This window comes from Pavona decussata, unplaced genomic scaffold (genome assembly GCF_977016875.1).
Source record: "Pavona decussata unplaced genomic scaffold, jaPavDecu1.1 SCAFFOLD_40, whole genome shotgun sequence".
In the NCBI taxonomy this organism is placed as follows: Eukaryota; Metazoa; Cnidaria; class Anthozoa; order Scleractinia; family Agariciidae; genus Pavona; species Pavona decussata.
The window spans coordinates 276,552-299,872 of record NW_028145462.1 but is presented as its reverse complement, the minus strand read 5'-3'; the positions used below and the strand labels follow the sequence as shown (position 1 = coordinate 299,872).

The window sequence follows — 23,321 nt, the reverse complement described above, 5'->3', positions numbered from 1 at the left end:
TTTTTCTGAATACGGTCTAGGTGGCATATTACCCACATTATGGTGACAATCTATCTTAGGCAATTCATGAGCAGTCTTTTTGCTTCAACTGTTGAGCCTGTGCAGTTGTGCTATGTGTCACATTCCTGACTCCTGAAAACAGATTTTACCAGATGTTCTCTCCCAAAGAGTGAGAAGATCTGGGTGCAAGATTAGGGAAGCATGGTGCTTGTATTCAAACTGACATTTGCCTGAGTTTTTTCTGTTATTCAGTAGACACATAAATCCAGAAGTGTTTGAGGTGACAAGAAAGAAATTTGAGGATTTAAAGTTTTTTTTTATCTATATAAAAAATTTCTGAATAAGATTTACATATTACAGTCAACTCTAGCCTTCTGGACACCCCGATAATACGGACAGCAGCTAAAACCCAGGCAAAAATAAATTACAGACATTTGACTGAAAAAAAATTCCTGCTATTTCGGACTCTTGCAATTAAGGACACTAACTCGCGGTCCCAAAGGTGTCCGCAATAAAGGGAGTTGACTGTACTCATTTTGGACCTGTTATATCTTATATCGTATTGTTATACTTGTTCATTACACTGAAGGCATGAGACATTGAGGCTGGTTGTGGCTTATCCATTTTCACAACTGAACCAAAAAGGTGGTGCAGTAGATTTACATCAATTTTTTCAGGGTCAAGACATGAAAGGGTGAGAAATGACCATCTCATAAGATTGACATAACTGTTTATTAAAAATAAATTAACATTTTTACAGATTGAAGTGAACATAACTATGTACATAAATTACAACATAAATTTACATGCAGTAAAAATAATATTACACATTAAAATAAATTTATGCCTTCTTGCACTAACTTAATATATTAGCCTCGCTAAAACAATGGGGTAGGAATAACAGTCATAATAATAATATTATTGTACACACCATGTTATCCATGGCACCAAGGGGATGTTAACATTATCCAGGGTGCCACAGTCAGGGAAAAACAATTTTTTTCCAGTTAAGTTACCTGCCAGTGGGGGAACTTCTAAATCTTAACCCAAAGTGAATTTGATTTTTGGAGTGAGCCACTTGGTTTTCAAACAATTTTCATTGTTGGCAAAGGTAAGGGCATTCCAAAAATTATCTGAGCTGATCTCTGCGGCTTCATTGTTGGTTTATTGCTTAAGGATTTGTCTTTGGTGGTCAGTGAATAGTCAGGGTGTGGTGAGTTTTCTGGTAAGTGGCAACCTTACCTGCATTTATACTCATTTCAATAAATATGCATATACATGAAGTCACATATTACTACACAATTTTCATCCAAAATACAGGTGTACCAGCAAGCTGGAAAGAGGTTTGTTTATTTTATAACCCCTCCAATTACTTTCTGAAATGCATGCGCTTTACAGTGGAGGGTGGGAAGATGGATATTTTCTAGAATATTATTATTATAGCCAGAATTCAAGCCATTTTATTGATGACGAAAAGTAAAAAATAATAAGAATCTATTATCTTGAAATAAGTGCTTAAGAAGCTTGTGTTGTATTTCTGAAAAATTATAAAAATGTATTTGTTGTGAGTTAAAAGACCTAAGCATTCTAAAGTTCTTTACTAATAATATCGGAATAGAGGCACTCTATCACAATATCTGAAGCTTCAAGAAGGTCTGCAAACCCAAGCATCATCAGTCGTATCTGCAAGAGACACAACAAAGCACTTAATCAGAAAATGTTCAACCTGACAATGTTTTTCAGAGTGATGTTCTTCATTACAACAACCAAGAAATATTGTCTATATATTCTGAGAATGATCAAATTATTTTTTGTCCCTGACAACTAGCTGCAATGCATAACTTTAAAGTAATGTTGTTATCACTGTTTGGTACGAAAGATTACAATTCGTTTTACCATAATATTGCTAACTTTAATTATTGCTGATGATAAATATCATACTTGAATAAAGTTGAATGTTGGTCCTTCCTGGGTTCCTGTGGTGGTTTTACAGAAGCCATTATCCTTCTTGCATAATCAGAATTATGCATTCCTGCATCTCTCAGAGCTTTTTCCACTTTCAATCTCCTGTCACCTGCAATCTGCAACAAAAATTTACAAAATTAATGTTGTAAAAATTCATTGCATCATTTCATCATTTTCTGAGGGGACAAAAATATTTGGGAAGCATCCTTACTGCAGCTGGTTAGCAATTAAACTGTAATTGAAGAAGTTCACATAAACTCAGAAATATTAGCTTAATCGGGCCTCAAACAACGGGGCCTGAGTGTGCAATACTTGTACAGTGTAGTCTGAATGTTTTTTTTTTAACAATAATAATATTATTGTTATTACTCAAACTGTACTCCATCTCACAAACAAGAAACAAACAAACCACTAACCTTTTTTTCATCATAGCCATGAACATCAAAGAGAGGGTGCTGAAGCTCTAGTTCTTCATCATACAGGCTGGCCATGCGTGCTTGGGATGCCTGTGGAGCAAAATATTCACAGCCATATGATACAGTTGGTTTCGGAATCAGTCTTACTAAATATGGTGTCTATACAAATGTAACTACAATTTCCTGGTAACACTGACAGGTATAGTTTACATTTTGCAAAGTAAATGTGTTAGAGCTTACTTGTTAATTAAGGGATAATTAATGAAGTTATGATTTGATTAACAAAAGAACTGGTAATACCCACCTCCGTGGTTTTGTAAATTCTCTCAGGGTCATCCTCTACATGAACTTGTACCTTAAAAACATATTGAGGTACCGTAAATGATCGGAGGAAACATGTGGCATAGATGACCCGAGCTTAACCCATTCCCGTAGCATGAAGAATTGCGTAATACACTTTGGAGTAATCTGTATGCAGTGATTCTACTCCATCACATGGCTGGGTGAAGAAAGACAATGTGGAGCAAAGTTTGTCAAAGGAAAAACAACACAAAGGAACAAGGCCTTGAACCACGGAGCTTCAGATGTTTCGTCTGCATTCAAATTAGCTCCACTAGCCTGGTTCAGGATAAACTATTGACTTCTGATTTTTTAACTCAAACACAAGGTTAGCAGGGCTATTCAATTTGAATGCCAACAACAATATTAAAATGTCAGCCATTTTTGCATAAGGTAGATATGATAAATCTTAATGGCAAACAAAGTAGTTGTCATGTGCTTGAACGTACCTGTTGTCGAAGTTTGTTCAGTCTTTGCTCTTTTTCAAGTTCTTGTTCAAGAGCCAGTTCTTTGGCTTTTTGCTTTGCCTCCTGTTGTACTTGTAACTGCTCCTCGCGATATTTTACCCTGAGAAAAAGTCAACATCAAATCAAAACTAGAACTGCCTTTTCCTTCATTTCTTTGCAGTCGATGTGAATAAAAATTTTAGTTGGACATGACCATCTACTTTCAGAACACATTGTAACTGGAGTTACTTTGATACACTATCTCTTAGTTTATAACTATTGTCAATAAATTTGTTACAAATAAACGATGAGTATTGACAAATTACTGCCTACAGGAAGTAAGGCATTCAATTATTAATGTTGTTGACATTTTACCTCTCACGATCCAGGACAGCTTGCTGTGCCATTTGCTCTTGTAGTTCAGCCAACCTTCTTCTTTCTGACTCAGCTGAAATTTCTCTTTCTCTTTCTTTCTGTTGTCTGAAATCCTGGATCTATTGATTACATTTTAACAGTGAGATTAAATTACACAAAACTAATTAACAAACATTTTGAATTTCTTTCTTTCTTCCTCACTGAGTCTTGTCCCTCCTTCCCCTTCTCTCTCAGATTCCCAGTTTTGTTAATTTAAGTTGACTTCACACTGCTAAGCATACTTGTTTTTGTTGGTGATCTCTGCGTTTCCGTTCCCTCTCCTCAGCAGCTCTCAGCTCTCTTTCCTCTTCTTCCTGCTGTTTCGCGGCAATGGTGGCTTGGAGCTTTAGAGCTTCAAGTTTCTGTTCACGGAACGCCAGCACCTATACATAAAAAGCACTCCAGTTAATGTAAATATCCTTTAGAACAGTTTCTATAGCTAGGAAAAGCTAGATAAACCTACTGGACTAGCTCCCGTGAGTCTCCAGTAGCTCAGTGGTAGAGTGGCTGGGCTAGTAATAGGCCTTAAACATGACTGGAAGCTTTATTCTAGCACAGCTACATCCCTCCATTTTTTTCTTAAAATCCTTTTCCTAGTGCCAAAAGTTTTCTATTCATGGATTTTTCAAAAGCAATGTTTTATTAAAATTATTTGACATCGGATTTCCATACAAACACTGTCATTTCAAGACGTGTTTGTTTACTTGTCAAAATGGCGTCAAAAACCATGATAAGGCCTATTGTAAGGCCATAGGTTCCACTCGTGTTGAGATAACCCAGATTTCTTTACTTTCCGAGTATGCCTGCACGCATCACTCACTGAATAAAACGTTATTCTACATTAACCTTCTTGTAGAGTTCTTGGCAAATGCTCTCTTGCTTCTTTCTTGTTTTAGCTTTTTCGGCTGCTTCTTCGTAAGCTGTCCAAGCATCCACAAATATTGCCTTCACTTTGACAAGCAAATCCTGTCTGTCATGGGCCCAGGCACGAAGCGTGCTGTGAAACTGCTCCTGGTAAAACTTGTGAGCAAGAAACCACTCTTCATGTTCAACCTAAAATAGGTAACAAAAATGCTTGGGCTTGAAGAAAAAAAAAAATGCTATTCTCAGTCTCAAATTTACCATTCACCACCGTTTGCTCAAGCACCGGACTATATCAAGGACTTTTTACACAAGAAGAATAACCCAACTTATCGCCTGTGTCCAAATGACCATTACATGTAGATAGCCTCCGTGCTGTTCCCAGATCTAACCACAAGTCATTTGGTGATCGCGCCTTTGCAGACGCTGCCCCTTTTCTCTGGAACAATCTCCCTTGTGAAATACGACAAAGTCCAACTCTGACTGTTTTTAAATCAAAGTTGAAGATTTCCTTTTTCAAATTAGTGTTTGATCCGTCTTAATCACATGTTTTAATTTTTTTAAATTATTCTATTTTTATACATGCTTACATTGTAAAATGCTTTAGAATATTTTATAATTTTAGCGCTATATTAATCTAATTTATTATTATTTGCTGTGACTTGCCAGAGAAATCCACTTGGTTTTGGTCTTAAACAACACTCAATGGCTGATAGCTAAATGGTGCCTGTTCTTTTTGGCTACTGTCTGACATTTAACTGCAAATGCTTCCCAGGAATAGGGACAGTCTATCCCTCTCTCAGTTAAAAACTGGTGGGAAGCATTGTTAGGGCTAAGCAAGAAACTGTGTTAGCTTGAGGTCATGGCGTACCTCAACTTAGAACTTACAGCAAGGTGCCAACATTCCTTACCAGATTGGAGCGTGCTTTATGTGGCATTTCTCTTAACATTCTGTCAATGTAAAGCATTCTTCTGTTGGGCAACTCAGGCGGGTATTGCTCCATCAAATATACAAAGTGAAAGTGATCGTGTTTGGACCATCCCCCTGAACTGGATCTAACAAACAAGGCATAACAAGAATAACAGTATTACAATGGTTAGCATTTATAACAATTACTAGTTAAATGCTGCCCCAATTACCATTTAAATTATACCACTTGACATTAATGTAAGAAAGTTTTCAAAAAGATATTAATAGTATTCAAGAGGGTTATCAAAAACCTGTATTTAACTAACAACCAGTTTATGAAATTGAAACTAAAATTGCAAAATCAAATAATAAATTAGTTACACACTCTTTTAAATGGGACAAGTACATGTGTACATGTACATACAGAAATTATAGTGATCGGTCATTAAGCATTCAAGATTTCTTCAAAACATGCATCACATTTAGTCTTGTTTTCTTTATTGCTATATATTAAGTTTCTTTTCTTTGACAAGTATTATTCTTTTGTATAGACAGTGTTATGAAGTGTATAGTCTTATTCTTTTGCTTGTTTGTTTTGTTATTTTTTTTTACTATAAATTAAATTATAATAATTATGTTAGTTTCAGACTCTCTAATGTGTGTATGTTATGTTATGTATTTATCAATAAGGCAATAAAGAATCATTAATTAACATACAAAAAAGAATCTCACTGTTTGACATATTGATATTTGGTATCCAGAAATTCCAGCTGAGCTTCGTATTTCTTATCAAGCAGAACAAATTCTTCCAACACAGAGATCCTTAGTTGTTCATCAGGACACTCCAGCTCATATGCTTCCTCTGGGATTCCCGTCTCTGTAACAATCTCAGACACCAATCCTGGTCCCATTATTTCATGTAAGCCCATGCTGTCAAGCTCTTGCTCAAGCTGCTCTTGTTCTATTTGGAGTTTTTCCATCACGACTCGCTGCTGCATCTTGACTGATTCCACCACCTTCAGAACATCTGCATGCTCTTTCTCAGCGACACCTATTGAGGGAATTCAAGATCATTTTCAGAAAAGGTTCTACATGCAGGAATTTGTGAAGGTAAGTAATGACATCACACCTCACCCATTGCACAATAACACAAGGGTGTCAATTCAAGCTTTCAAGTCAATTCTTGTTCATGTTTAACAAGAGGTGCATGTTTAATTCACGAGTCTGAACAAGCCAGAAGGTGCATTAGTGAGAAATGGCTGAAGGATGGGAGATAGACTGCATACCAGGTGATTGATTAATTATACACGTAGGACACAATGTTCTCAGTGAGCTTCTCACGTTCCCCCAATTGAAGGCTTTGTGTATAACTGACTAACTTGTATTTTAACTCATTTATTTTTGTTGTTTTGGCTCAATTATTTGCTAGTTTTTTTTGTATATGGCCTTCAAACTCATCCACAGAATGTTCTCTGTTTTTGAATAAAAGTAGAAAGCTCAAACCTGTAATCACATATAGATCAGGTATGCTCCAAGCCCTTCAATGTTATTGTTATTCAAGTGCCTATGTAGTCTTTGCAGGCTTAAAGAGAGGGAAGGAAAATATTTCTGGAACATCTAGTCATGAACTTCTGAAGTCCTGTAATTTTGAAAATAACTTCCCACACAGTCATAGGCTTGATTTCCGCCACTGCCTTGGGTCTGGTTTTTCTCCCCGAGGATGAGCACAGGTTCATTTCCCAAACAGCGGCTGATAATCGATCCTAGCGGTCATGTCCAGGACCGAGTTGTTCAAAGCCCGATTAAGCTAATCCTGGGTTAACGTGAACTTTGATTCGAGTATATTAACTAATCCATAAGGATTCATCCAAAAGAATTTTGTGCCTAAGTTTTGCCTTAGACTTTTCTTTATCATTTAGCTTAAAATGAGCCTTTAAAATCATTTTTAATGAGCGAGATGAAAACCTTGGTTAACTTTTAATTGTGGATTAGAGTTAACCGGCTTTCGAACAACTGGGCCCAGGAGGCTATTTTAAAAATGGCTAAAAGATTTAAACCTGTCAACTAACCCATCAAGATTCTGTCTCTGTTTTCTCCAATCCAGAACTGTAAGTCCTCCCTTAAATCCCACAGTGGTTGTATGGTGTTCTTCTTAAACTCCTGCATGTCTTCACTGAGAATTTCCTCATAAATTTCCAGATCTTGGAAAAACTCCTTAATAGAGCTATAGTCTAATGGACTCCCTGGCCTCAAGGCATCGATATCACTCTGCAATTTACGCTGTAAACTATGCAGTCTTATTTTTTCCTTTGACCAACAAGCTTTGTGTTGTTGAAGGAGGTTTTGTTCCTTTTTCTCCTTACTGGCTTTGGTGATCTTTTCGACCTTCTGGAAGGTTTTATTTCCAGCTGCTTTTCTGAGTTGAGCAATGGCTTGAAGTTTGTCATAATCGGCTGGTCTGTATCTGTTACTGCCCTTTCCTTCAATCAAGCGATTCACTAATGAACTATCTGCAGACAAAACAAATTATAAAATTAATGAGGAATGCAAAGTTGGGGCATTCAAAAATTTGTCCACATCCTTCTGTTAAAATCAAAATCCTTTCACCTCAGTCATTTCCTTGTCAATAACTTCAAACAATGCGTCTTGGACTTTGAAATTTTCGAAAAATGCGGATGTTCCAACAAACCATTGGGAGCGTAGAAACTTTCCACCCCATCCCACTGCTATTAACAGGTGTGTTTGAAGGCATCATGAATTCTCCCCTCTCCTCCCCTCTCCCCAGGCCTGCCAACAGGGGTTACATGGGCAATTTGATCTGCAGCTTGTCTGGAAATGGCATTGCATTACAAGTCTCAGGAAAAACTACCTTGTTTCTGAAAACTTACCCAAACCCTTCGAATCTTCATAATTTTTGAATATACAAGTATAAATACATACCTTGCATACCTATATTTACATGTTTAACATTATTAGTTAAAAAGTAGAATTGTATTTAAAAAAGCTTCCTTTAATAAAACCAGCTTTAAAACATTCCGTAGTAACACAGGGTAGTAGGCTTGTTTGGGTTCTCAGACGTGAATTTTCGAGCTGGGGAACGGGTTTGTTCTCAGGGATTAATTTTGATGGCAGACTTTAGGTGCCTGGTTTACTTGAGATGCTTGACTTACTCAAGCAGCACAAGTAAGCCACGCAAGTTAAGTAAGCAAATCACCTTAAGTAGTGTGGAGAGGGCAGCATGGGAAGATAGGCCTTATCATGGTTTTCGACGCCATTTTGACGGGTAGGCAAACACGTATGAAATAACAGTGTTTGTATGGGAATCCGATGTCAAATAATTTTCATAAAACATCGCTTCTAAAAAATTCGTGAATTGGAAACTTTTGGAACTAGGGAAAGGATTTTAAGAAAAAAATTGGAGGGATCTAGCTGTGCCAGAAAGCGTCCAGTCGTGTTTTGAACTTTCCATACATTTCCCTGTATTTTTTTCCCGCGAACTATTTTTAGTAGCAGTTCACGGCTGGTCGCTATACAGACAAATGTATGGAAAGTTTTTTACATAAAATCGTTTTCCTAGTGCCAAAAGTTTCCAATTCATGAATTTTTCAGATGCGATGTTGTTTGAAAATTATTTGACATCGGATTTCCATACAAACACTGTTATTTTAGACATGTTTGCCTACTCGTCAAAATGGCGTCGAAAACCGTGATAAGGTCTATTGTGGAGTTCTACAAAAGGGTACATGGTCCCCTAACATGAAGTATATGCCGCAGAATGGGTTTGTTTCCAGAGATTAATTTCGACGGCAATACCATTTAAAACAAATATAATTGGGAAATAATATTAACTGGTCAGTTTTAAGCACTGGAAAACTCTTCACTGATGACACAAGCCTACTCAAAACGTACATCAAGGTTGATTATTTTCCGCTCCCAATGAAATGTTTTTTAGACTTTTTACTTCAACAAATTCATACCTGGGGCACCAATGGCAGTTCTGTGGAAGTTCACGAACTTCCTAAGATCCCTTCCACTCATTCAAGCAAAAGAAATCGCGCTACATCATTACATTTCTCGATAACAACTCATTGACAACCAACTTGAAAGTAAACAACAATTTTTTTTCATTTAGGCGCCATCTTGAAATTTTGCAACCTCGCTTTCAAGCATGTAGCCTCACTTCAATATCATCCAAAATGGCGTCGAGCAGGAGTAAGAAATCGAAACGTTCTCAAAGCCCGGCTTCGGCGTCTTGCTCTGTCCCGAGCAAACGAAAAAGGCCATTAACCGTAAGTTAAGTCAGTTTTGTAAGTACTGTAGCAGGGCATTCGGCAGTTACGCTGTATCTGTAACAATTATTTCTGTTTTAGCCTTGTGTAGCGGACGAAGTGGAGTCGAATTCCAGCAGTCGAAGTAGTCCTTCCTCGTACAGCGTTGTAAGCGAGGCAGGCGTCAATACGAATGGACAATTTGCCTTCAAAGATACTAATTTTGAAGTAAGTCAATTCTGATTTGTAGCAAGGTGGTAGCTGTAGGTCTTCTGCGTCTATTAATACTTTAACTTCCTCCTCCCCCACCCGGAGTCCGGTCGTTTCGCTACAAAGTCGTTTCGCTACAAGTCGTTTCGCTGCAAATAGAAGTCGATTCGCTGCACATGTAAAGTCGTTTCGCTTCAGTGAAGTTGTTTTACTACAAAGTCGTTTCGCTACAGAATTAAACTCGAGTTTTCCCAAAGTTCTCGATCGGGGCTTAACAGGTTCATTGCAGACAATACAGTTAAAAATCTGCGCAGACGCCATCGTTAGAACTCGTGATTACTCGTGATAACTCGTAAGATCGAATGATCAATCTTCAGATTCTCGTGTGTTTTATACAATCAGGAGGATCGAAATATCATGTCTGTTAGTTTAAAGTAATAGGATTGGTTTATAGGCTATCACTTGAACAATAGAGTAAATTAAGCAAGTTTTTAAAAACAATTTGTTTACGCGTCTATTGATATGATAATTTACACGCGCCAGAAGAACTGTTGTTTCCTCATAGGTCCGTTACATCGAGTTACACGACATTATTGATCGTATTTGTATTTCTTGATCGAAGGGATAATATGCGCTTGAGTTGTAGTTGAAGTCCCACATGTATTTATAGTCTCTTTAGTCTTGATAAATAAACTAAACCAACATGAAATCGCCTTGTTCTACTACCAAACTGGAAACGAGAAGCGAACGACTTTTAGAAAGTCTGGAGGTTTGGGTACGTACGTTTCATTCTCACGGAGGTCTGGGTACGTACGTTTCAATTACAATTACAACGGAGGTTTGTGTTCAGTCAAGCCGTGTTATTATGAAAGGTTTGTTAAGCTAATATATACGTTATAGTATTTTGTAACGAAACGACCTCGAGTATCATGAGGTTGTAACAAATCGACTTAACCTGTGCAGCGAATCGACTTATATTTGCAGCGAATCGACTTGAAGCGAAACGACTTTGTAGCGAAACGACCGTAAACCCCCCACCCTACCCACGGGTGGATGATTTTGAAGATTGGCTTGTTCAAATGCCTGCCTACCGGAGTCAAAAGGCCGTTCAAATGGCCTACCCTCAAGTGCTCCAAGGCCTCTCCTCGAGGATAAATTTTCAGCTTCAATCAATCACTTTTCATGTTTTGCAGACAGGGATTTATTATTGACATTTTCAAAAACAAAAAACTATTTTGAAGCCGTTTGAATGAGCCATTCACTTGCAAAGGCATAATCCTGTCCTTTAAAAACTTCCTTAAAAACTCAATCTCATACCCAGAGTCTTGGAGCTCTTTGGCGAGCGGTTTGCCACCAGGAGAGACCATGGGGAAATCGAAGAAACGGGAAAGTTTTTTGTGTGAATTTCCTCTATTTCAATTTCATTTACTAATGTGAGTTAACATTATTTCATACCTAGCACTCGGGTGTTAATGCAGGCAAGAAGAAAATCTGGAAAAATTTAAAGCAGATTATGACCCTAGAAAGAGGGTTGCCATGGAAACAAGATGATCCAACATGTAAGGAAATATAATTTCTCGCTTGTATTAAATAATATATATACAGTCATTCTCCACAGCAGATCCTAGGTACTGTTATCATAACATACAAACATTCAGGACCAAAATGATAACAGGTTTTAGAACATGAGGAAAGGCCACATCCGTATTAAGTTGTGCATTTAAAGGCATCTTTTTCTTTCTTGCAGATAGTAGTATAGATGCTCCGCCTTCATTCAAACCATCAAAAAAATATGCTGATCTGTCTGGTTTACCAGTAAGTTTTCTCTTTTTTTAACTTGATTTTCAAGGATTTAAGCAGCTCCCATTCTACAAGAAATGTCACTTCTTGAAAGGAAGGTTAAGTTGCACTTCATGCTTAGGTGATCTATACAGCTGGATTTCAACCCGGTCCTAAACCGTCACGGAGTTACCCCTTGGATTCTCGGCAGTACCCTTGTACAGTGTATACACCTCAGTATGGAGAGACAGTGTGGGGTTAAAGTTTCTTGTCTAAGGAAACAGCTTGATAATGCGAGACCAACCTTACCTGATATAATTAAATACCTCTTACTAACCGAGTTTGAGGTCCGTACTATAAGTTACAGATTCTTGTTTTTTTTCCCCGTTGATTTATGGCCATAAATGGGAAAAACGAGAATCCATCACTTACAGTATGGACCGAGAAAATGAGGTTAGTAAGATACTTATTATATCTCTGAGGTTAATCAGGAGCACGGGAAAGGAAACTAGCGGGCCGTACAGTGAAACATGGAATGCAAAATTGACCAATCACACCATGTGTGCTAGCTGAGAGATATACATGTACTAATACAGGGTCTGAAATTGCGACTGACTGGTCGCCAATGTGACCAAAAATTAGGTGTTGGCGACCAGAAATTAAGAACTGGTCACCAGCAGGCGACTAATCTTTCTTCCCATCGGCTTGGACACTCCAAGGTAAAAGGGCTTTTTCTAAAAGAAAACATAAAGCTCCCGTGGACAGTTGTAGTAAAACAAAGCGACGATTTTAGGACCGCCATATTTACCTGGCGCCATATTGTTTTAGCGGCTTCTCCCAATACGGATATCGCAGGCGAAAGCATGACCTGGCGAGATCCGGCAAGATCAAAAGCATCTGCGCTTAATCCTTATTATATACAGCTATTTCAATTAACGTTGTCGGATTAAAATCAAGCAAAAAGACAAGACTGCAATGTTTTGTGGGATTATTTTTTATGAATAATTTCATCAAAATCATCCCTGCACGTGCAGGTCATTGTACTGCTAATTACAACCTATTGTTTTCTCCAGGCATGACTGATTTTGATGAATTTATTCGTAAAAATCCCACGTAAACTTTCGGTCTTGTCTTTTAGCTTCATGCTTTGAACCGACAACGTTAGTTGAAATGACTGTAAATAGTGACAGGCCTGCCCAGTGGGGGACTGGTTTGAGCAATAAAAAGGTGTGAGGGTCTGGCACTAGCTTATTGATCGTCGTTGCGTTTTCGTTCCGTTTCGGGGAAGAACAGATACTTTAATTGCACTCTTATATGGAGAAAAGTTGTCCCGGGTAGAAGGGTCACTCGCGTACCCGAGCTACCCTGGGCAAGCCAACTTTTCCTACATTTCCTTACAAAACTTGACAAACCGTTTACATGAGAAACAAAAGTTGGCTCGGCTGGAAGGGTGACCCGCCCAGCCGGGTCACCCTTTTTTGATGGTAGGGTCACCCTCCTAGCCGGGCCAACTTTTCTCCATATAAACGCTTTGGCTCACCTAACCAGGTCAACTCCGTGAAAGCGAAACAATCAGAGCATGCGCGAGCGCTGTTGGCTCGGGCAAAGGGGTCAACTTTTTCTCATATAAACGCTCGCTGAAGTTGACTCGGCTGCTGGGAGGGTGACCCTCTTTCCTGTGACAACTTTTCTTCATATAAACGGTGCCTTAGTTGAGTCTAGGTATAGAAAGAGGGCCCCCGTATGTTGAACATAGAACTTGATAGGATACCAGCATACTTCCAACTAAATGGAAATAATAAGAGAAAGAAATCCGAAGCCTTCGCAAGAACATTGGCAAACACGCTTTTTGAGATGTACCGTTACACGGCTTTTGTGAGTCTCCTTTTATAGCTGTATGTATAAATTATTGTGTTAAATGATAACATTTTCTTGAAAGGTTTAATTTTGTGCTTTACTATATATTAAGATAAATTATACCCTGGCCAGAGAGATTGTTTTCTTTAGTTTGCGGCAAATTAAGAGGCGAAGGCATGATCGTGGCGTGGCAAGCAAGGAAGCAAAGGAAGCAAAAAAAAAAACCAAAACAATAACACTTGCTGTTGGTGACCAAACCCTTCCATCTGGCGACCAAAATTTTTAGGTTAGTCGCCAGTTGGCTCCCTTAGGAAAAAGTTAATTTCATACACTGTAATATAATTAATTATCCTCTCCCCGAGAGGGACTTTTTAGGGATGATTAATCAAATTGAACAGAAACAAATATGTCAAATAGAACATAACATGGTTTGGAATCCCAGCTGGAAGGAGGCAGACCAGCTGGCTATTTACAAGCACAGCCAAGGAGTTGAATTCAGGGCTACCGTGAAACAACTCCAGCAAGCGGCAAGGGAGGGACTTGAACCCGGGACCGCCAGTTTACAAGTCCTATGCCTTAACCTCTCGGCCAAGCTGCCTTCTCCTCCAATCAAAAGTCTGATGTGATAACCTCTACACTGTCACACCTCCACATTAATTTTGTATAGTTAACAAGATGTAAACTTCTTCTCTTTTTTCAGGCAAAGTACAAAGATCCAAGAACTGGCATCCAATACAACAATTCAATGGAGTTTGGTTCAATTCGGAGTCTTCCCATGGATATCATCAGTGGTTACCTGGCACTGAGAAAAGCAGCTCCTACATAAATTTATCACTTTGTTCTTGAATCAGAATGTGTAAATAACAAAACTTATCATGAATTCAAACAGAGTTATGTAAATATTAGATATTAAAATTCCTTAGTTTATTTTGAGACTTGTTTCTGCATTGTGTGTGTCTTTGTTAGATGAAAAAGTCTGGACAGTCGACACAGTAGTCCAAATGTTTTAGTAGTAAATCCCAATCATCAGTGGAATCTCCAACAAGTTTGTTTTCCCTATGCAAAAATTGAGGGGAACATACCAGGTTTAACAATTGCATAGTGTAAACTTTGAACCAATTCTTAAATTTGCCAATGATTGAGCTTATTCCAAAATGGCTACCTTTTTAATATCCTTTTTTTCGTATTTAAATTAGCCCTTCTTTCATCGTTCCTAAGCTCAAAAATCAAAATAATATTTTACCTTGAACTAGACAAGAAGGGCTAATTTGAATGCAAACAAAAGAATGTTAAAATGACAGCTATTTTAGCTTAAGGTTTATTAGATTTGGCATTTCAATAACATACCAGGATGTTTTTGCAAAGAGGTAGTTTCGGTCAGTGTTCAGTGCAAAGTACCTCTGGCTCTACGCAGTGTGGCAACCTTGACTTCACCCAAACATTTTAAGGGTTTGTTCTCCATTAATTCTATTATAAGAATTCAGTCATCTCCTAGCCCTCAAAACACTGTGTTTCCACTAACAAATTGGAGTGGTGGATTCAGGCAAACCTCAGGCGAACACTGCTAAGATATTGATGTTAAGTCCAGCACTAACTGAGGTGACAGAAGAGGGTGGGCACCACCTTGTATAAACTATATGTTATAAGTATGAGCCGTTCCAAAGAGTATTGTTTTTAGCCAATTTTTTGTCTGAAAAAGGGTATATACGAAACAAAAGAAAATGAAGTAAAATTGCTCTAGGAGGATGGTTTCCGCTATCCCGCTATCCCCCATTTATTCTTAACACGGCACTGATCAGATTGATTTTTTGTGATTTTTGGCCTTTCAACATGACTGGTTACCAATAAGTGCCACTGATTCTCACTGTATGGTCCTTTATGAGCTATGCTGTGCCAACGAGCAACAACAAGGGCCAAAGAACTGCCCACGATTGCCTCAGCTAGGGAAATTTTGATTTTCGTCAGAAGTGGTTTCAATCTCCTGTAAATAGAAGTTTGACATCACGTACTATGGATTATAGACTGTCACGCAACACGTCACCGTGACAACATCGTTGGTGATACATACGAAGTAAACAGAGAAATCAAACGATGTTTTACTGAGGGAATGGAAGATAAATCAAACGAATTGTATCGAAGAAACGCTCTGGGAAACATCGCTTCACAGATATATCCCGGTTACGGGGAATTTTTTGCAGTTCCGCGCGTAGCAGACCACGAGTTCTTCGAACTGCTCTCGGTGTTTGTCAAACAGGACAAAGACGCCTTCGTATACATTGGAAGTTTACGCAAGAATGGAGGTGTTTTAGCAGACGATACAATTGATCTGTTACACAGTTTAAGACCACATTTACACAGTAGCTCAAAGAAGGAAGTTGACAGATATTTGATCGCTCAGAAGTCTCCATTTTCGCGCCATGTGAGTGAGTTTTTGGTAGAAGATTTGGTTGGTCGCCCCGAAGGCAAATTTTACAGCTGGATTGATTTAGGAACGACTCAGATTGAGTATGTGGACCCTGTTAAACTTACTGCAAGAATAAACAAGTTGAAAGTTGACCTAGATTCACCTTATCTTTGCGGAAAAGCTTCCATTTACGTTGTTTACAAGGTAGTTATTTATAAGGTTAATAAGTATACGTTCTATATTGATTATAAGTAACGCCTAATTAATCTAATTGGACTTCAATTATTGCCGAAGATTACTAAAGTCCCTCACAAATGAAGAGACGTTGGTGAGAAAAATTGTTGATTTCGATCTTTTCCTGAAATGTCTCCTCGTTTGTGGCTTACGATTTGCGTGTTTTACTGCTGTCAATCATAATTACGGCGACTACCGGCTTGCCGCAAAAATACAGAAGCCAACAAAGTGGATCAAAGTTCACCAATCACAGCCCAAGTTTTTGTTTTCTTAGAGGTCTCGTGCAGTGATTGACGGCAGTGAAAAGCATAGCGGTTAGTTAAATCTTGAACTTCAGAGTACACATGTTATTGAAAGGTGTGCATGCAGTCAACAAAACAGTGTGCGAGGTAACAAAAGACAAAAAAATATCAGGTTTTTATACCAACTGTTGTCTTGATTGCTGAGGTGAAACCAAAATTTGCATCTTAATTTCTGGAATTTTATCAGAATCATTTTGCTTCCATAACAAATAGACTACCAAATGTGACTTTGTTGCTGTTCTGCAGGTATGCTACTCTGACAGGCTTCATTACTACTCATCAAAAGAATATACGTCTTACGCTTGGTTTGGCAATGACAAACCATCTTTAGAAAATCAAATCAAACTTTGCACGAAATCACTGGAAAGATGTTGCATTAATTTGGACAGAAGGGATGCAAGAACATTTAGCGTTTGCCGCATTCCACTGTCTGCAGATGGAACACTTGACACACCCAATTATAATGTCAAGCTTGTGTCAACAAATCCCTTCAGGACAACTGACAATGAAAACTCATTTTGTGCTCAAGGTAAAGTTTCCTGTAATTAAATCCTAAGTATGATGACCAACATGCAAATACTAAAATCACAACCTTAACTTAAAGTATTTGCAGTGTGCCATCAAAGCCCTGTGCTTCATCCTTCAATAATGCATTGGTGGTGGTGGTTGTGAACAAGATGGCAAATTGTCAGTGCTGTTGATAATGATGATGATGATGATGGTGATGAGGATGATCAGAGGGGACGATGATGATGATGATGATAATGGTGACTGTACCCATGGTGATGGTGGTGTCAGCGGTGATGATTATCATAGTGGTACCTATATGGTGACGGTAATGGTGACAAGGATGATGATGATGATGGTGATGGTGGTAGTGATGATGACGATGACGATGATGATCATCAACATCATCATTATTATATCATGATTATGAAATGATGGTGAAAGTCATGATGGCGGTGTATGTATCAAAGAACTGGAAAATTTTGTTAGTCTCCAACTTTTCGCTTTTCATTATCCCATGTCTCTACTTAGGAAACAAAGTTTGTGTTTCATTAAAACACACGATAGCTCAGACATTTCTTTTGTCTTTTAGAACTTGACTTTGACTTTGTAAAAGAGCTGACGTCACAGGTGCAAGGTACGAGAACGAAGAGGTTTTGGCAGCCTGCTCTGAGAAAGCTCTTTAGTATTCCTTCTCCAGATGACAGACGAGCGGTGCTACAGTTCTTACTGGAAACCATGAAAAAGTTTCAGGTCAGTAGTAATTTGTAAATAAACTTATTTCATAAATCGTGTTCATTAATGTACTCTCGTTACTTCATTTCATTTTGCAGTCTGCAGCTCATCATAATCACCATCACCATTGACGTTGTCATCGTTATTAGGGACTTTAAACAGAGACGACGACGACGCCAACGAAAACGGAATTTAAAAATTACATTCGCGTTTTCTGAATAAATTTGAGATGATTTCTAGTCTTTTAGTTTGTGTAATGTGGCTGAACCATCCAGGAGCTAACGTTGTAGAGGCGACTTTGAAGTTCAGAAAGAGAAAGGAAAATTAATCATCATGTGTTCACGTTCTCCACAAAACCTTGAGTTTGGTCATTTCACGTCGTTTTGCAGAGAACGACAAAGAAATGTACCAAAGTTTATAACGCACGTGCAGAGCGAATGTTTTGCTAATTGAAACTGTTGTTTTCTGATGTTCTCGTTGCTGTCGTCGTCGTCGCTTAAGGTTCCAATTGTCATCTTCGATTTCATCATCGTCATAATAATCGTCATCACTTTTTATGATAGAGAAATGTGTAAGCTAGCATTACATCAATCAGTTTTTCATGTGACCCAATCCCTGACTTCCATCCAAGGTTGCAGTGCTCTAATCACACCACACCTGCCTTCTTACTTAATTTCATTTGCATATTCATCATCACGATTAAATATCCAGTTTGCTCATATCATGTTATTTTAGACAGAAGACTTGAGTGAAATTCAACTGGTCGACTTTTCGTCTGTATTTCCTAACCCCCCTCCATGCTTGGCATCCAATCCGTCAATCTTGTCGTCTTTTCTGCGCGGAGCTGGGATCATCCTGACGGCGCCCGAACTGGCTGATGATGGCGAGCGGTATGAAGAACAAATCGTATTTCAACCAGAAAATTGCCAAGAAAACCTGCGGATTTTGGAAGCACTTTTCACAATTCTTGTTAAAGGTATTTATCATCCCATCTTCTGGCAATTTTTTGTCCACAATAGTTTAATAAACGTTTTGCAGTTTTCTGAAGTTTCGTATTTTCATTGACTTGGATATAAAAACCAGCGTTGCCAATAAAAGCGACTATAAATTGTCGTATTTAAGCCGGATTATATATCTTGCAGGAAGTTTTATATAAACTCGCCCAAATGCATTATTCAAGGAATACCTCGTCTGACATACACTTATTTTCATTTTTATTTTGACGAATAATAAGTCGGAGGCGAATTTTGAAATGTTTTCAAAGATATTAGTTTGAGCAGTGTCGCTTCGTATGCACCAACATATGAAAAAAAAATCGAATTCACCGGGGCACACAACGGAACATCAATGTTTTTCTCCAACATTCCGTCAAAATGTTATGCCCTTTTAATTTAAGATATTAGGGAAGTGGTCAAACTACTATACTCGAACAGGACCCACCAAACCACAAAATAGATGGTGGTCTCTGCCTGCATCCCCTTTCCTCAACCTGAATAGATGCTGGCGGGTGTCTTTATTGCATAGCCACCCCTCTATTCAGCAGTAAAAATGCAATGAGATTGAAACCTCACTTTCCTCGTTTACCTAGCAATGCTGACCTTGCTGGCTGAATATTTCTGTGTCAACTCAAATTCTAAAGCCAATAAAATTTTGTTGGTTATGTTCATGAGATAGGTGGTGTCTTTGATAACCTCCCTACCCCAGACAAGGTGGGCCTTCTTCGAACAAACTTGTTATGACCAGTTCTCTAATATTCCCGAAGATACTAGCTGGTTGTAAAAGAACCATCGAGTGCATCTGATGTAGACGAGATATGACGCTCAAATTCACAACTTTTACTTTTATCTGGGTACTCTTTCCAGAGATAGTAGGGTTTTTTTCTGTCAGTGCCGATAGAGCCAAATTAATAAAAAGTGAGGATGTTCTTTCGTGAAACTTGTTTCGCAATGTTAGCGGTGTAAGACAAGTTGCACAAGACATTCTGCACTAAGCTTAAGCTTACGGGTCCTGTTTACATGGAGGAAGGAATATCCTAAAAGGCGAAACAACTTTTCGTTTGGTTACATGTAGAAATTTCGCTCAGGGTAGTTACCAAGTGGAGAAGAAAAAGAAGAAAAGTTGTTTGCGTTTGAGCAACTGAACACCCAGTACTAAGACCTTCCAAGCGAAGGTAGTTTACCTTGTGCTAGGATCTTCCCATCTCTCAGCTAGGAAGATCCTAGCCTAGCACTAAGGACAAGTACAGCCCTTTGTATGTAAACTGAAAACTAGGATGATCCGTCTTCTAGGATCTTCCTGGTGCTAGGATCTTCCTCGCTTCATGTAAACAGCCCCTAATATTTATAGCGCCGCCTTTTAATTACAGGTGTTATCACCGAACAGCAAGGAAAAAGCGTTTCCCAGCTTCTAGCCACGGAAGTTGTTTCGCTTCAAGAACTGGTATGTAGGGAGATGATGTATGGATGTAAACGGCAAACTTAAGTGGGAAAATTTCTTTTCGAACTCGAAAAACTTTGCAAATCCGTGCTTGTACTGCCACCGAGCAAACGTCTAAAACGTCCAGTTATCGCTTAAATCTGAGGCCCTGTTCTCACTTGTGCGTTTTCAATCATTTTCTCTAAAACCATCGAACTTCGATAGATTTGAAACCACTATTTGCCAGCGACCTCGATCAATGATGTTAGTTCATCGTTTTCGCCGGCAAACCTAAACGATAAATCTCCTTTTTCAAAAATCTCCACTTTCGTTAGCGTTCAGAAAAAATGTCTGTTTTCGAAACGTTTTCAATCGCTTTCGACCGTACGCGTATACACTGAAGGTCTAACCTGATAAAAAGTCGCCGTTTTCAAATAAAAACGATCGAAAACAGATATTTAACAGTGTGCTTGCGTCCCCGTAAACTCCACCCTCGGAGATTTCCACAGCCGTTTTTTCTCCGAAAAGCACGTGCCACGTGCTGACTATCCAATCAGCGTAAACACGCCATTTTAACCAATTGCGTTGCACATTTTTGTGTTTAGCTCTAAGTGACTCGTTGCGTAATTGCGTGGTGCGTGTTTACATTAATCAGGAAGCTTATCCGTTGAAAATCGTGTAAACAAACTCTGTACAAATTAGTACTTAACGTTTCTATTTTTAGTTTTTCACGCAGATGGCGTGCATCTGTTCGCCTTGGAAAATCCTTGACCAACGCGAAAAGCCTTTGTCAGATTTATGGAAACAGCCTTCGCGGACAAGGAATTATCTGGAGAGTCTAGGACTCCAGGAGATTCTCCGACAAAACCAAGTGGTGGTCACCTGCCCTGAGAACTGTCAACTGTTAAACATTTTATCGCTGTTTTATGGCAGTATTGACTAATGTATTAACGACAGATGTAATTCCCGAGCCAAACATGGCGATGCCCGGTGCTGACACTTCGCAACGACTATTTTTAAGCCGCCTTTACACGTTGAATTTTTTAGCTGAAACTTGCGTGCAACGGCGCTGCGAAACAAGTTTCACGAAGTGGTGTTACAAGGTGAAACTCTTTTTTTTTCCACCACTGCGACCGTTGCGAGCCGTTGCAGAAGTAGAAAAGCGGTTCTACTTTTCGTGAAACTTGTCTCGCAACGGATTTTCGACAAAGTTTCACGAAACCGACCATGTTACACGGTACAACGCCTTCTGAAACTTGTTTCGCAACGCCGTTGCACACACTTGAAGTTTCAGCTAAAAGTTTCAACGTGTAACGGCGGCTTAAGCAAACAGTGTTTCGCGAAAAAAAATGATGTCGTGTAACTTGGGCGCGCAATTCACCACGACCAAACCTAAAAAGTAAGAAAACTTGATTAAGCTAATTTTTCTTTCTTTGGGAGCTCGAATATGGTAAGTTTTATGTGAATTTGTGTGTTTCCTGACTAAATCAGTTTACGATTTACTAAAAAAGTTTCAGGTTTTTTTTTAAAAGTGAAGTATGCGAAGACTGATCGGCGCTGTGTGACTTTATTTACTGTTTGAAACGGAAAAGCGATTCACCTGACGGTTCCTGGAACGTTTTTAGTAAATTATTAAATGATTTAGTAAACTCGGTCTGTGCAAAAAACTTGTCAGCTTATCAAAGTAAAAAAACTTAACTTTTAACAGCCCTTTCTTATTTTTTTTCCTTACGTTTCACCGCGGTTAAGGCGTATGGACACCTTCCAGCGCAATTTTCACGCAACCAGCACGTCCAACTATCAACACGAAAACTGCGCTGAAAATCCTCGTTAAGCCGATGTTACACGCGATAAATCGCTGCGACGATTGTCAGCACAGTTTTACACTATAACGTGGCACGGAAAGTTGATGCTGTGTAACATAGAGGGCGCACGATTTTCTGCGCAACTTTTGCGCTGCTAGCATGTTGCGAGTTTTTAACCAGTTTCAAATTTTTCAAAGTGCGAGCAGCGTTCATCGTCTGCACGCACATGTTAAACGACATCACCTTTTCGAGTGACACTCGTACACTGTAAAACTCTTTCTTTTAAATATTTAAAATGGGTTTGAATATTGATTAGCATCGAAAGTCGCGCTCTCGTTTGCCCGTAGCTGTCATGTGGTGTCAGCGACTTTCATGTGCTGTCAAAAGGGAGATGTCTTTCAAGTTCATTTTTCTCCTTAATTCTCGTTCACATTTCCCCCCTTTAGTTTCAGTCTTTTAAAGCACATAAATAGTCATTGATATTATCAATGTAAAATGTTGTCTTAATTTCATTAAGTTTATTTCAAGCTCTTCGCGGTCTTTCTCAACGAGATGAAACGGCGGTGTTGTGGTGAGCGCTTCGCTCTTTCGATCGGAGGATCGGAGAGTCGTTGGTTCGAGGCTGTAGACAAGGCACTTTGCTCCACATTGTCTCTCTTCACCCAGATGTATACTGGTGGCATACTGCTGAGGGTAATCCTACGATGGACTATAGCCTCCCATCCAGGAGCGGAGGAGGGGGGGGGGGGGGGGTAGCAATATTCCTAGTTGCTTCATGCACAGGAACCGGGTTCAACTTTGGCCGTGTGGGCCACTTATGATCGAGTGCGACTTAACCAACTTACCTTTGTTTTCCCCAAAAGCTTAAGATTTCATTGTCATTTAAATGGAGCCTGATTAAATCTGACATATGTAAAACAAATCCGAGTAAACTTTTATTTAAGTCTTCCAACTCTCCACGGCGTAGTTAAATTTGTTCTTAATCTTACGTTTTAGCAAGAAAAAACGTGGAAAAAGTGGTCAATGGTGATTGCTTTTTCTGTAAAACTAAAACGTCTTGGCTCAACGAAATCTTCAAATCGCTGGGAACGACCTAAAAACTACAAGACCTGTATTGAACTTCGCTAAACAATCCAATCGTGGACGAGTCAGGGCTTAAATGTAATATTGTTTGGAAAAACTGCGAGTTTCAAAAACGTTCGAGGATACAGCAGTAAAAAAAGTTCACCTGAAACCTCGTAGTGTTGCTTTTTAATGTACGTGCTTTTTGTATATGTAAATAATATGTATATTATTCTGCCGTGTAAATATTAAAGCACTGGTTTATGAACCAAACTTACTTTATTCCAAAACGCCTTCCAATTAATGTGAACGCGTTTGTCACTTATTTATGTTGTTTTTTCCAATTTTTATTCCCTCGGATACTTTTTCGTATCGCTGTATCCCTGCGAAGA

At 38.8% G+C, this 23,321-nt stretch overlaps 3 protein-coding genes across 3 annotated transcripts; 2 read left to right on the top strand and 1 right to left on the bottom strand.

The window, feature by feature from the left end:
* Positions 1-471: 471 nt before the first annotated feature.
* On the bottom strand, positions 472-9,468 carry LOC146483021 (coiled-coil domain-containing protein 148-like). The gene is made up of 12 exons (XM_085106283.1): positions 9,329-9,468; positions 7,421-7,861; positions 6,084-6,402; positions 5,353-5,497; positions 4,427-4,633; positions 3,823-3,963; positions 3,542-3,660; positions 3,170-3,287; positions 2,686-2,736; positions 2,382-2,471; positions 1,942-2,081; positions 472-1,683 (listed from the first exon to the last, which is right to left on the bottom strand). Exons 1-12 carry the CDS (start codon positions 9,387-9,389, stop codon positions 1,674-1,676), a joined length of 1,842 nt encoding a protein of 613 aa, XP_084962409.1. The 5' UTR covers positions 9,390-9,468; the 3' UTR covers positions 472-1,673.
* On the top strand, positions 9,454-14,398 carry LOC146483020 (INO80 complex subunit C-like). The gene is made up of 5 exons (XM_085106284.1): positions 9,454-9,640; positions 9,722-9,847; positions 11,289-11,388; positions 11,577-11,644; positions 14,166-14,398. Exons 1-5 carry the CDS (start codon positions 9,548-9,550, stop codon positions 14,289-14,291), a joined length of 513 nt encoding a protein of 170 aa, XP_084962410.1. The 5' UTR covers positions 9,454-9,547; the 3' UTR covers positions 14,292-14,398.
* Positions 14,399-15,511: 1,113 nt separating this feature from the next.
* Positions 15,512-23,202, top strand: LOC146483019 (uncharacterized). Its single transcript, XM_085106281.1, has 6 exons — positions 15,512-16,073; positions 16,652-16,934; positions 17,505-17,665; positions 18,383-18,623; positions 20,013-20,086; positions 20,787-23,202. The coding sequence occupies exons 1-6, from the start codon at positions 15,573-15,575 to the stop codon at positions 21,003-21,005; spliced, it is 1,479 nt and encodes a 492-aa protein (XP_084962407.1). The 5' UTR covers positions 15,512-15,572; the 3' UTR covers positions 21,006-23,202.
* The last annotated feature ends 119 nt before the right edge of the window (positions 23,203-23,321 follow it).